General features: G+C 39.3%; 1 protein-coding gene across 1 annotated transcript in view; it reads left to right on the top strand.

Moving 5' to 3' along the window:
* LOC150075286 (potassium voltage-gated channel subfamily KQT member 1-like) overlaps window positions 1-15,290 on the top strand; it is a 173,476-nt gene that overhangs the window by 109,207 nt on the left and 48,979 nt on the right. The window contains exon 2 of the mRNA XM_090389044.1: window positions 13,969-14,059. Within this exon, the coding sequence (XP_090245170.1) occupies window positions 13,969-14,059 (91 nt within the window). The remainder of the gene's footprint in view (window positions 1-13,968; window positions 14,060-15,290) is intronic.

The following is a 15,290-nucleotide window of genomic DNA, read 5'->3' as shown; positions in this document are numbered from 1 at the left end:
GTTCTAAGTGTTACGCTTTTTGCTATCAAGGTTAACTCTGTAACTGAACTTGCTCCAACCGTAAACAGTGCCCTCTTTGTAGACAATTTTAGCATCTCTTTGCAGTTATGCAATATGAGGGTCATTGAAAAACAATTGCAGCATGCCATTGACCACATCAACTCTTGGGCAGTGGCTAATGGTTTTAGATTCTCGCCACAGAAGACCGTCTGCGTACACTTTTGTCGCAAACGGAACCTTTACACTGACCGGAACTTAAACTCGGACAAAACATTATTCCAGTAGCACCCGAGACAAAATTCTTGGGACTCATTTTCGATAAGAAGTTGACATTTTTACCATATATCCGTCAACTGCGGACCAAGTGCACTAGAGGTTGAGCCTCCTACGTGCTATCTCCTCCTATAAATGGGGAGCAGACTGCTCCACTTTACTCCGCCTTTATCATGCGCTTGTCCGATCTAAATTAGACTATGAGTCCCAAGTATACGCATCGGTTAGAAACAGCGTACTTAGGTGGCTGGACTCAGTTCACCACCAAGCCATCCATATTGCTACTGGAGCATTTAGAACATCCCCTGTCCAGAGTTATGTTGAAGCAACTGAATCACTGCTGTCAGTCCGACGAAAGCAATTGTCTTTAAAATATACCTTTAAATTAAAATCCTTGCCAGACAACCATACGTGGACATCTGTTTTCGAACCACGATGGGAAAATCTATGTAACACTCGTCAGACTACCAACCGGCCTTTTGGTATCCGTGTCCAAGAGCTGCTCAGAGAGTGCGACATCATGGCAAACAATGTTGCCCAATCACCAAGGCAACCACTTGCACCACCCTGGGATGCTCGCTTACCATCACGCGACTTCTCCATTTAAAAATTGGGGTAAGTCCATAACTCCATATTCTGTCTACCAACAACTCTACGCTGCCCACCGGGCCGAATATTTCGACTCCTTGCCCATCTTCACGGATGGCTCGAAGTCGCAGTTGTCTGTCGGATCTTCTGCTATATTTCCAGGTCGTACTATATCTCGGAAGATTCCCCAAGAATGCAGCATATATACAGCTGAGTTGTATGCTATAGAGTTAGCCTTGGACCACATTCTCTGTCTGAGTGTTCAGTTGACATAAGTTTCTGTTGGATCCCAAGCCACACTAGGATCAGGGGAAATGAACTGGCAGCGGCTGAAGCCAAATTGTCAGAACCCCACGACATTAATAGCCTGTTAGTCCCCTATACAGACTACAGGCTGCTGATACACGCTAAATTACTTTCCCAGTAGCCGACATTGGCAGTCTAGTCTGTGCACGAACCGCAGAGAGGAAGTTGTTCTAGCTCGCCTCCGCATAGGACACAGTCATCTTACCCATGCATTTCTGCTTAGGGCAGATGACTCTCCTATGTGTGAGAACTGTGGCACCATTTTAAGTATTCGTCACATTTTAACCGAGTGTCCACTTTTTAGACACGAACCTGATTTATATTTTAGCGCTTTTAGTCATCTGGCTGAGCTATATACACTCTGCCAGATATTGTCTGACGATGACCATGTGTCTGCTGTTTTTAGCTATTTAAAATCAGTAAACCTTTTTACTCGTATTTGAAATTTACCTTTTATTGTTATTATATATTTTGACATCATTATCAGCCATTTTCAATCCACTGCAGGATGAAGGCCTCTCCAGCAACTTTCCAGTTCCTTCTGTTTTGAGCACTGGCCGTCCATTTACTACCCAAAAACTCATGAATTTCATCTATCTTGGATCTATCCAAGATAGATATCTTGGGATGGTGGCCTAACTAATTAGGTCACTAAATTTTTTTATATATGACCTGGTTTGGCCCATTATAGCCTTAGTTGCTAATGCGCCTATAAAATCCAAACCAACCAACAAATCTACACCCTTCCTAAAAGTCATCTCGCCCAGACTTGTCAACTGCTGACCCCTACCTCCACAGGTCAGAACTCTGTTTGAACTGTTCTCCCCCTGCTTATCCAACAATCTGGCTGGGTTGGGATCTTTGCTGGTTCTGATGCTCGGCTGAGAGCGGGAAGATAAACAACCCTCTTAGGGATTAACGGATGCCACTCTCCAGACTGTCTTTGCTTTTAGTTTCCTTCATTGACCTTGTAACTTCTACTTTTCTTAGGGATATCTCCTTTCTTCCTCTACCTTTCTGTCTACTCTTCCCCCCTCCATTTCACCCCACTCATCACCAACTATTTCCTCTTCTGTTCAATGTTTCTTTTGAACTTGCAAACCTACATTACACTTACACAGCCGGCTTTGGAATTTGCCTAGTACAGACGATACAGCAGCGTATGGAGGAAACCCTGGAGACCGCAAAAAAGAACAAGAAACACACACACAAAAAAGTGCTCAAGATGTGGCCTGACCATTGCCTTATACAAAGGGATAATCACCTCCTAATCCGTGCTAGAAAATTTTCTGTATAATTGACAAAACCCCCATATGCAGCGCTTGCAGCCTGTCTGCACTGCTCAGAGACTACATATCTGACTGAACAATTACCCCCAAGGTCTTTTTCGATTTCCACTACCTCAGTGTAGTGCACAGTTGATAAGTTACTCCGGGGTTACTGCTACCCATGTCACTACCTTACATTTGTCAATGTCAAACTTCAACTGCCATTTCTCAACCCATCTGCCTAATTTTTTTAGATCTTGTTGCAGCAGCTTACCCTGATTACTGTCATTAATCACCCAGCATAGACATACCTTCATCAATATCATTAATACATAAAATAACAATGAACTTAGTACTGAATCCTAGAGGATACCAGTAATAACAATAGACCACGTCCCTTAATATCCACTCTTTGTCTTCTCCCATTCAACCATCACTTCATCCATAGCAGTAACTTGTCCTTAATGCCACCCTGGTCCAATTTGTACGGCAGTTTTCCATGTGCAACAGTATCAAAAGCTCTCCTGCATTCCAACTATATGATATCAAAAATTTTCGCCCCCAGTTCTTTTGTTAATGCATCATAGTATCCAATCGGATTGATCATTCAAGACCGCCCATTAACAAACTATTGCTGTCAGTGAAGTATAACTGCAGTCTTGTCTAAATGATCCTGCATACTTCTTTAAGTGACTGCCTTATTTTCCAAAGACTTCTCGTAATCTACCTTTGCTTTCCTAACCCCCTTTGTGACTTGATTGCAGATTGTTTTATACTTACTGTAGGTATTGTATTCCCTGATAATTTATACACATCCCTTGTAATTCCTTTACCACAAGTGTCATAAGTTCACCTGACATCCATTTAGTTCTAAGTCTTGAACCGTATTTATTAGTTGGTATGAAAAGCCTAGTGGCTTGTATAGTTACTTTCCTTAATTCTTCCCATTTAGAAGTTGCTGTTAGTAACATAATAAGATGGTCCAACCGCATAGAATTTGAAAACTGTCATCTTTAAGAAAGCAAAAGCCCTTCCCTTTACCCTTGACAGTAGTTATGTCTTTAAGTAAATCCCACATCAATACACTGTGATTATTGCCATCCAATGTGTCTTTTACTTACTTAGTCCACGGGCCCCGGGTGTCAAGCGTTATAGTGATCAAGCGATTTCCAAGTGATTCATAGAGCGTTTATTCAAAACCACAGTTCTTCAGTTTGAAAAGTTTTTTTACGTTCTCGTTAATCAATAGCAAACTTAGTCTTACGAATTGTAGAAAAGTTTAAGAAAGGAAAACCACCTTTCTTAAACTCGCTCTAGCGGCACTGTTCCTGCCTCTCCGTGGCGGGGCCGGTAACCTGGGAGAAGAAATCCACTCTCCCAGGGCTGAAAGGAGCAAAGATGGAAAACAGTTCATTTCCGCCTTTAGAGCCATCGAGCTCAAGACTAGCAAATGACACCGGAAATGACTGTTCTCAACCCAAGAGGTTGAAAACAACACCTAAAGAGGAGATACCAGCCTTCCTCATCTTGCACTCTCTATCAGATCAGGCTCTGAGCAAATTATCACCCTTTCTAGTGCAGAAATGCACTGACTTTGCTGCTGGTTCACCTAAATCACCTAAATTTAGGGGCACAAAAGGTGATATAGTTGTACACGTTGGCACTAATGACATTAAGAGTAGGAGACCGGCGGAATTACTTGACAAGTACAGGTCACTGATGAAAAAAAGCCGTGAATTAGGGTTGAAATTGAAAGTGTCTGCAATTCTACCCAGACACGATAGGAGGGAGTATATGATGAGAGCCCTGTCAATCAATTCGGCCCTGGAAAGATTGTGCAGGGCTCAAGGGGTAGAATTTTTTTCAGCCTGGACTGTACTTGTTAACAGGAGAGATTGCTTCTACAGGGATGGGATACACTTAAATAGAAAGGGTGCAAGAATGTTTGCTGATGCTATCGAGGCAGTGTTAGGTGGGTCGGAAAACTGCTAGATTGGGGGGATACAAGGACTAATAGATTAACAGTAGCCACTGGCAGAGGCGAAAGTGATTCTTGCACTGCTTCTATTGGAATGAGCCGCAGCCTGGAAAATAAGATGCAGGATATTTCAGAGACTGCTGGGAATCATTGGGGTACAAGTAAACACATGGGTTGTGTTAGGGTAGCTAAGAATAGAAACAGGTGCAGGTATACTTGCATGTACACCAATGCTAGGAGTTTAGTAAATAAATTTGATGAATTTGAGGTATTGCTCAAAACATCAAAGGCAGATATTGTTGGGATATCAGAGACGTGGTGTCACACAGATATAAGGGATGCAGAACTGCAATTTGGGGAGTACAACGTCTACAGAAAGGATAGACAGGATAGGAAGGGGGGAGGGGTTATGCTATTAGATAAGAAACACATAAAATCCAAGGAAGTGAAGCCAGTCGACATCGCTGGACAGTGCAGTGTCGAGTCAGTTTGGTGTGACATAAGCATTGGGAGATCAAAATTGAGAGTAGGAGTGTGCTATAGGCCTAATGACTCTGATGAGTATAATAAGAAACTGTTCGGAGAAATAGAGTGGGCCAGTAAATCAGAGTCTTATAATGGGGGATTTTAATTTCCAAGATATTGACTGGAATTTGGGGGCTGGTTACTCACACACTAGCAAGGCTTTTGTGGATTTATTGGATGATTGTTTTCTACATCAGCATGTTCGGGAGGCAACTAGAGGGAGTAATACTCTTGATTTGATTATCAGCAGTGATTCTTCATGCATTAAGAATCTGCAGATAAATGAACCACTAGGTGGCAGTGATCACAGTGTGCTGAAGTGGGATTTACTCAAAGAGGTAACTACCATTAGGGGTAAAGGGAAGGGTTTTTTGTTTTCGTAAAGGCGAATACTGTGGTCTCAGACAGTATTTAAATTCTATACAGTGGGACCAAAGGATGATATTACCAACAGAAAATTTAAAATGGGAAGCATTCAAAGAACTTATCGTGGAAGCTACTAGGCTTTACATACCAACTAAGAAATATTGTTCAAGGTTTAGGCCTAAATGGTTGTCAGATGAACTAATGAGGCATATGGCAGAGAAGAAAAATGCATGGGATACATACAAATTAACACGTGACACGGACGCCTATGATAGATACAAGTTGATCTGTAACCAAGTTACAAAGGAGGTTAGGCAGGCGAAGGCAGATTACGAGAGATCCTTGGCAAGGGATGCGAAGAAAAACAGCAAAGAGTTCTTTACTTATGTAAACTCTAGAAGGAAGGGGATGAATCAGATTGGTCCACTTGAGATCGATGGGTCAACTGTTGATGACCCTGCTCGGGTAGCTAACAAACTAAATGAATATTTTGCATCGACATTCACACATGAGGAGTTATTCAGCGAGGGGAATGCCAGAGGTGTATTCAACTCTAGCAGTAAGCTAGAGAATCTTGTAATAACTGAGAGCAAAGTGGAGGAGAAATTGTTGAAGATAAACACAAGAAAGGCACCTGGGGTGGATGGGATCTATCCAGTTATATTAAAGGAGGCAGCAAAGGAGGTAAGCAAACCCTTAGCCATAATTATGAGAGCTTCCTTGGACTCAGGGGAGGTACCCATTGACTGGAGATGTGCAAATGTGACCCCAATTCACAAAGGGGGATCAAAGGCTGACACAAGTAATTATAGACCTGTGAGTTTAACTTCTGTTCCCGGAAAATTAATGGAGGCACTGGTGAAAGAAGCACTGCAGGATCATCTAGACAAGACTTCAGTTATAGCTAGGACACAGCATGGTTTTGTTAAGGGGAAGTCTTGCCTGACCAACTTGATTGGATACTATGATGCAGTCACAAAAGAACTGGATGCAGGGAATAACTTTGATATTATATACTTGGATCTTAGAAAGGCTTTTGATACTGTTGCACATGGAAGACTGCTGCACAAATTGGAGCAGTGTGGCATTGGAGGCAAGTTGCTGCTATGGATAAAGGGGTGGTTGAGGGGGAGAAGACAGAGAGTGGTAATCAATGGACACTGCTCATCGTGGACTAATGTTATTAGTGGAGTCCCTCAGGGTTCAGTATTGGGGCCTTTATTGTTTTCTGTATTTATAAATGATATTGATGATGGTATATCAGGCTTAATGTCCAAGTTTGCAGACGATACGAAGGTTGGCAGGGTTGTCAAGGACACTACTGACACTATGCTGCTGCAACAGGATTTGGAAAGGTTGAGCAGATGGGCTTCGAGGTGGCAAATGAAGTTTAACATTGACAAATGTAAAGTACTACATATGGGAAACAGCAACCCCAGAGCAACGTATCAACTCTGTGGTACTACACTGACAGTGGTAGAGAATGAAAGGGACCTGGGGGTGGTGGTGCAGGCAGATATGAAGTTCTCTGAGCAGTGCAGACGAGCTGCAAGAGTAGCTCATGGTGTATTGTCAATGATATATAGGAATTTTTCTAGCAGGGATAAGGAGGTGATTATTCCCTTGTATAAGGCAATGGTCAGGCCACACCTAGAGTACTGTATACAGGCCTGGAGGCCTCATTTCAGGAAGGATGTAGAGCTGCTGGAACGAGTACAGAGAAGGGCAACTAGATTGGTGAATGGGACAAAGGGGTTCTCTTACGAAGAAAGGCTTAAGTTTTGCAAATTACAGTGTCTGGAAACTAGGCACCAGCGGGGTGATCTGATAGAGGTGTACAAAGCCTTGAATGGTTTGAGCATGCTCAATGCTGATGGGATTCTTCCTCTAGCTCAGAAAAATCACCTGAGAGGGCATAAATTCAAATTGAGGAAAGACAGATGTAGGATAGATGTGCGGAAATTTGCCTTTAGCCAGCGGGTGGTTGGTGGGTGGAACAGACTTCCATCCCTTGTAGTGGAGGTTGATAGCCTAAATAAGTTTAAGGCTCAGCTGGACAGGTATTTCGAACGAACAGAGGGGTGAAGTGGAAGTGGTTATTTTTATTTATTTATGTTACTTTTTTTTTTTTTTTTTTTTTTTGGCTGATGCTGCATAAGCTTGCTTTCTTGCATCAAATGCCTCTACTAATGCTAATGCTAATGCTAATCAGTAAGGGACTTCAGTCAGACGATCTTCTGATAGAGACTACTCAACCGCAACATTCTGTGAAGCTATTAAAGCTCAAACCTTTGGAGGACACCCAATAAAAGTTACTCCCATGCCACCTTAAACTCCTCTAAGGGAGTAATAACATAATGGGACTTGTATCAGAGGAGGAAATTGTCCAAGAATTACACGATCAAATAGTCATCCAAGCAAGGAGAATCATGGCCCGAAAAGATGGTACTCTGGTTCCACAAGGAGCATAATTCTTACTTTTAGCACTCCTAATTTACCAACCTCTGTGAAAGCAGGCTACGTGCATTGCCGTGTACGGTCCCATCAGGGTGCTACAAATACCAAAAATATGGACACTCCCAGACTGTATGTCGAGGTGAGGCAATGTGTCCTGTGGGTCAAAAGATCATAACCAATCTGATTGTGCCACCACCACTCCACATTTCCCAAATTGTAAGGGTAACCACCCAGCTTTCTCAAAAACATGTGAATTATGGAAGCAAGGGGGAAAATTTCAGAAATATAAAGTAGAGAACAAAGAGAACTCAGAGACGAGAAGACAGATAATCAAAACAGAGACAAAGCGAACGTATGCTACAGCAGCTCAACCTTTACAGTCTGTAGGGATCCAGACTGAAGTATCAGTTCCTCCGAATATGTATATCAATTTCGAATTGGGAACGTTCATTGTTCTCTATTTCAAAACAGTGTCCTACACAAAAAACAAGTGAACAGTCCAGTAATACCCAATTACCATACCAACGGATGTTTCCCCAACAATAAAACCAAAAGTGAGAGAAACCATGAAACCGCAATCATCACCCACCACCAGAATGGACATCAACGAACATCATGATTCAGAAGATGGCATTTTAGAATTACATGCAACCGATGAGATGGATGTAACCCGCCCCGTCTTTCCTAAGAAATACAAAACAAAAATAGATCGATAAAAGCAAGCTACAACTAAAAAACTTTCAGAACCGAAAACAACACATAAAACCGCATAATGGAAAAAAAATCCTTCGATGGAACTGCAGAGGCTTTCGGAACACAAAAGTCGATTTGCAGGATCTAATCGATCGGTATGAACCAGCTGGCATAGCCTTATAAGAAACTCTTTTAAATTCACGAGTGTGTCCTTCCCTCCTCAGACTCCTTTTGAAGTAGTGGCAGTGTGCATTGTAATTGGTATCACCATTACGATAGCTTCTACTGTATATATATATTTCTCAGATGACTTAGAACACCTAGTTGATCAGCTGCCATCACCGTTCTGCTTACTGGGCGACTTCAATGCTCATCATCCGCTATGGGGATCTCCAAAAATCGACAAAACGGGTAAAATAATAGAATCGCTGCTTGATGCTCATAACCTTACTCTTTCAAACACTAGTGAACCCACCTATGTCCATTTTTCAACAGGATCCATGACCTTTCAATCTGTTTTCCCTCCATATATGCCAAATGAAGTGATCAGTTCTTGATAACCCACTATACAGTGATCATCTACCGATTCTTTGCAAATTCAAACACAAGTAAACTTGTGTCCATTGCAGCGATCCACTTGAAAATTCCGTAAGGCAAACTGGCATGAATGTTCCTCCCTAATACAGTTTTATGATGAGATAGTCCAGTTCCAGCCCATAGATAGTGTCACCGATCATATAAAGAATCAGATATTATAAGGTACAAATTCTGCAGTACCTAAATCTTTGCCTGGGAAACTCAAACACAGCAGTTATTGGTGGAATCAGGAATGCCCACATACTAAGACAAAAAAATCGATCTTGGAATTTGTTTCGCAAATTCCCTACCACTGCTAATCTTATTAACTGTAAAAGACTCAAGGCCAGATTCCGCCAAATAAGAAGAAAAGCAAAGAAAGACGCCGGATAAGTTTTGCTTCCACCATAAACAAGGACACGGACAACAAACTCATCTGGAAGAAAATCTAAGCACTTAACGGTAGATACATGCAGTCTTCAGCCTCAATTCTAAACTGGAAAGGGCAGGAATTGTCCGCTCCAACAGAAATAGCAAACGCATTAGACATTCGACGGTATATCAGCAGTGTCCACATATAGCCAAACCTTCCAAAAAAATTAAGGCATCTGCAGAACAACATAAAATAAACTTTTATACCAAGGTATCTCGCCCGTACAATCAGCCATCAATTACTGCTGCCGGTCCGAATATAGTATACTATATAATGTTTAAAAAAGTTAAATAACAAAGCAATAAGTTCCCTACTGAAATTCTACAACCGGTAAGGATCATACCATACCGCATAATTACAGGTGACTAGCTGTTTAGGCAAAGTCTTAGAAAAAATGGTCCACAGGCGGCTAACGTGGCTTCTGGAAACAAACAATCTGCTAAACCGAAACCAGTATAGATTTCGGAAAAACCACTCAACCTTAGATGTGATGATTAAAGCAGAATCAAACATCCGAAATGCTTTCATAAGGAGACAACATCTGGTTATGGTCAATCTCAATATTGTGAAAGCCTTTGATACCACTTGGCGATATGGTATCCTCCAGGACCTTCGTTCTTTTGGTCTGGGGGGGGCAGTTACTCCAATTTATACAAAACTTCCTACACCACAGAACGTTTCAGGTCAGATATAGGAACAGTGTATCCAAATCGTTTGAACAACAGGAGGGTGTACCACAGGGTTCCATCCTGAGTGCAATACTATTCACAATAAGAATTGCAGATATGATACGAGACATACTAAACACAGTTGAATCATACATGTTTGCTGATGACCTCATTATCTCTTATCAGTCACAAACTATGAATACCATTGAAAGGAAACTTCAACTATCCATAGCCAGAATAGAATAAACCTAATAAAAACCGCCCTGCAGGTATTAGATTGCAAGAACTGATGCTTAGTTGGAATATTAACTTTCAGCATATCCTTGAAGACGTTGTTCCGCCTGAGCATCCCTGGATTCAATACTCACCTCTTTGTGATGATTTCTTTCTGAGATGGAGAAAAGGCTCCCTGCCAAACAACAACTTCCAGCAGCTGCATGAAGCCCACGCTTTAGAAAACTCAGAGAAATTTCATAGGTATACAGATGGCTTCAAAACAGTAGAAGCTGTAGGTGATGCAGCAATTTGTTCTTCTTTTTCAATAGCTGTGTCTCTTCCTCCAGAATGCAGTACTATACGGCAGAATTGTATGCAATAAAACTAGCTCTAGATAATATAACCAAGCAGCAATTCAAGCAAGCTCTTATATACACAGACGCCTTAAGTGCCGTCACTGCCATTCAATCTACTACTTCTTCCCAACATCCCATTCTGAAACAGATACGGTCTCAATTATACCAATATCAAACATCCAACCAGTTGGTCACCTTCTGTTGGATCCCTGGGCATGTCGGCATCCCAGGTAATGAAAGTGCAGATCGTGCTGCTGTTAAACATCCTAACAGTGGATCATTCTACAATCTGAAAGTCCCATACATTGATTATAAATCCAATGTTAAAACAGCATGTAGACTTCATATCTGTTCTTGCTTATGGGAGAAAACCCACCTCAATGGCCCTTCTGTCAGGACCAGCTAACAATCAAACATATCCTAATAGAATGCCCTCAATACTCAATTAACTGTAAATCCAGTTTTTATTCTCTGTCCAATTTGCAGGAACCTTTAACTTTACTACACATACTTGGCAATAATGCAAATTTTGAAGCACTGTTTAAATACTTGAAAATATATTTTCAAGTATTTAAACCCAAAAGCTCCAGCCCAAAAGTTCCAGTCAACATCTGGAAAGTTAAAACTCCCCATTATAAGACATTCTGATTTACTAGTCCAACCTATTTATCTCTATAGTTGTGCTCATCACAATCATTAGGCCTATAATATGTTCCTACTCTCATTTTTGTTTTCCCAGTGCTTATATCATACCAAACTGACTCAACATTACACTGGACACCCGTGTCAACTGGATGCACTGCCTTGTATTTAATATACTTGCTAACTAAGGTCATAATCCATCCTGCGGACAACCAGATGGACAGACATTGTGAAGACAATAGGCGCTATACGCATACGCGAACACGCCTAAAAACTGATAAGAAGAGATTTTACAATCTTTATTATGTTGGGGAAGTAATCGCATTGGATGCGGATCGAGATGGGGTTTATAAATTGCGCCTGCTCACCAAACAATCGAAAGTATCAAGGTTGTTAGATTTGGTCTATCCACATCGTCTTCTGGTTTTAATCCACTATTGTAACCTTCTCTAAAATCTGTGAAAAAAGCCCGACCAACAATGATCCTCCTGGCTCCCATCTCCTTGGTGGGCTGATCAGCTTCAAACCACCTCCAGTTTCGTTTTCAATGAATATAGAAAAGTTGAGCGAAGTACTGTCAAAAAATTAAATGCATTAAATAGACCACTAATATACAGTAATGTGAACAATCTCTTAAAACATCTCCCTTTGTAGTTGTGTCTCAATAGCTGCGAAAATAAAATAATTCAGATATACGATTGTCTTGTCGAGGTTTTCAGCAATTTCTTTGGTTTAATTATTACAAGTGCTTGCTTCGAAATGTTCAAGATCTCTTAGAAATGTTCCCTGATTTTTAGGCGATGTAAATAAAATGAAATGCGCGCAGTGTTTATCTTTCCTGGTAAAATATTTGCAACATCGATTTTTAACCACGACTCTATTATGGTACATACCCAAACAGGAAGAGAAAGTGGCTGGTTTTGTTTATTATTATTGCATATTTTAAATCCTATTTCCATCCATTTATTTGTTGATGTTTCTTTGTAAAACAAAATCAATTCTGCTTCGTTGGATTGCAGGAAATGTATTACGAGAATGCATGAAAGACCAGTAATACAATTCGGAAGAAACAGCTGTTTCCACTGTGAACGTTATTAATTTTCTACAGAATAAACCTGCTTACTGCATGGCTCCAAAATGCAAATTGTTTTATAATATAAAAATCGATAAGCTTATCAGTATGTTAAATCCATAATTAAAGCGATTAATAAAGTATTTTAAGAAGGTTTATCTTCCCTTTGAGTAAAGTAAAATTGTAACCCTGTCCAACTGGAGTCCTAATGATTGGTTCATCAATACTTTGACCATCCAAAATGGCGCTCAAGTTCCCGGATAGTGGAATGTTTATTAATCAGATTACGGCTAATTCTGAATGGAGGTACACGAATTGGAGATTAAGGAGTGAATGCTGTCATAGACGCTGTCAGCCGTCCATGGTCTTACCGACTCAATCACTCCAACTTACATATCCCCCACCACAAGAAACAAACTGAAATATTGGACCTCTTCTGCCCATCTCTATCAACTCAACCACGACTCCTCCCACCTCAGATAAAACAAACATTTCAATGAGCTGGAAAAACGCGCATATACACTGCCTTCCCAAAATATTAGGAAAGATGCGTTTAATCTTTATCGGGGATAAGAGCGCTATGGCTACACAGTTGTCCTTGTTGATGTCACTTCATATTCTCGATTAAAATTCAGCTTTAGATCGACTGATTGCTGAAGACTTGGCTTAAGGGCACATCATTTCATTTTCCTACAACGCAGGCGCATGCGACTATCGGAAAACTAGGTTCTCTAATAAACTAACAGGGAAGTTTAGATCGTGTATTGACAAAGTTCATTTATACGCCAAAGAAATTTAGGATATGAAACGCTGAGTGAACCTCATTATGTTTCAAATATGAATGAAGTTGGAGCAATGTTTGAACAAAAGTTCATCAAAGATGCGTTGCTTGATTTCTTTCTTTCGTGTTTCTATTTTACGACAGCCGTTTAGAGTGTTCTTGATTTGTTCTTTCTCTCTCTTTGATCTCATCTAAAGATGAAAAATATGTCGGCAATGATCTAAAGAAACCCTGGAATAAAAGAAAAAATAAATTGCCTTCCTAATTACAGTCCACAAAGAGGTGCCGGTATCTTGTGATAATTATATACCACTCAAGACCTGCACTGTGGTAAGTAGTGCAGATCTTGAGAAAGTTGCTTTTCAATAAGATAGTAAAGATGTAAACTATAAGAGTAGTTTGCATTTTAAATATAACGCAAACTTCTTTTCACTTCTTTATTTATTATATCCACTCTATAAAAAACTACTGTCCTATACATTTTAATTTCTGCACATTTAATTTATTAATATTTTAATATAGTTATTTTAACGAGTCATTTAAAAGCGAAATGTGAAAATATAATTAATTTAATAATATTAAATTAATTATAAATATTAAGATAATTAAATTATAAAATAAAATATTAGATATTAAATGAATTATAATTTATATCTAAATATGTAAATTCGTTTAAAAATAGTAAACATTTCCACTGAATAAAACATCATTTAATAAAATTTACAAAATTAAATATTTTCTTTTAAAAATTTCGTTTAATGTTCTTTCAGGTTTTGCATGGTGTTTATGTGTCTTGTTTTAAGTGTCTTCTCCACCATTGAAGAGTTCGAGGAAATGGCTAGTGCAATTCTGCTTCGAATGGTAAGTACAATTTTAAAAAGAATAATAAGTTTTTATACTTTAAAATTAGTGTTCAGTGTCTAAAATATTCTAAGTCATCTTCGATAAAAACATCCAGTTCGAAGATTAGTTCGAAGTATGGTCACTGTGTGGCGCTGCTTGTTACTTCCTTTCTTAACGTAATTGGCGAGAAGGATAAAGTATTTTTTCTAATGCGAAATACCAATTGCGAAAATGATATAAATCCAAGATTGAATCAATTTATTTAAATACTGGTGGGGTGGGAGGAAGTGGAATCGATATAATCCCTATTTCCTGGAATTCCTATTACTATCTTAAGCGCAAATTCTCGCCAGAGTGAACTTTTACGCAATTGCAACTGTTACACGTCAATTTATATGCCTATTAAATCCTCACTAGATTTCCGAGATGGACTGAAGTTAGCTGGAAATTCTGTAGGTATATACCAACGCTATAAAAAAAAAAAAAAAGCAATTTTAGCCAACATGGAAAATGAGACAAAATTTGAATTGAGAAGATACATTTTCAGTGAGGAATTTACATATTTATAAAGACGAAAAGCTGCTCAAAATAATCGTCTCTGTAAAATAAATCACTGCAACTTCCAGCTTAAAACTTCTCTCTTTGCCTATATCCAAAATTATCCTGAAAAGGAAATAATAATAAAATACTCGTAAATTCTTTTTTACTACGTAAAATTTACTTTTCCGAATAATATTTGTTTATTGCAATTGCTTCTCAGTTTCGCCACTAGGTGTCATCGCTAGTCACTTTCATTTCTGTTACAGACGTAATCGATAAATTTTATAAAAAAATTCTCAGTAAAATCAAAGGATCTTCAGTCTGGTAACGCAGCGCCCTCTAATTTATCCAAAAAATTAATCGGAATTTATCCAAAATTACCTTGAAAAAGAAATAATAATAAAATACTCGTAAATATTTAAGGTTATTATTATATTAATACCACTCTTATACCAGTGAAATTAAACATATAATTTATTAGGCTGTTCGCCTACGTTACTAAATATTAAAGTGACGTTTCGGGTATCTTACCGATACCCATTATCAGATTATGCTGTTGAGGAAACAGAAAAGATTATGAATTTTGAACATTACAATTATCATATATTTTACAATTACAATTATCGATATTACAGTTACAACTATTAAAATTAAGATTCTTAAGTTTTGAATTGCCATTACAATAGAAAACAAAAAATCGAAGGTTTTA

This window comes from Mastigoproctus giganteus, chromosome 14 (genome assembly GCF_048544385.1).
Source record: "Mastigoproctus giganteus isolate SK-2022 chromosome 14, ASM4854438v1, whole genome shotgun sequence".
NCBI classification, from domain to species: Eukaryota; Metazoa; Arthropoda; class Arachnida; order Uropygi; family Thelyphonidae; genus Mastigoproctus; species Mastigoproctus giganteus.
The sequence above is the reverse complement of the archived record's forward strand: the minus strand, read 5'-3'. Positions and strand labels throughout refer to the sequence as shown.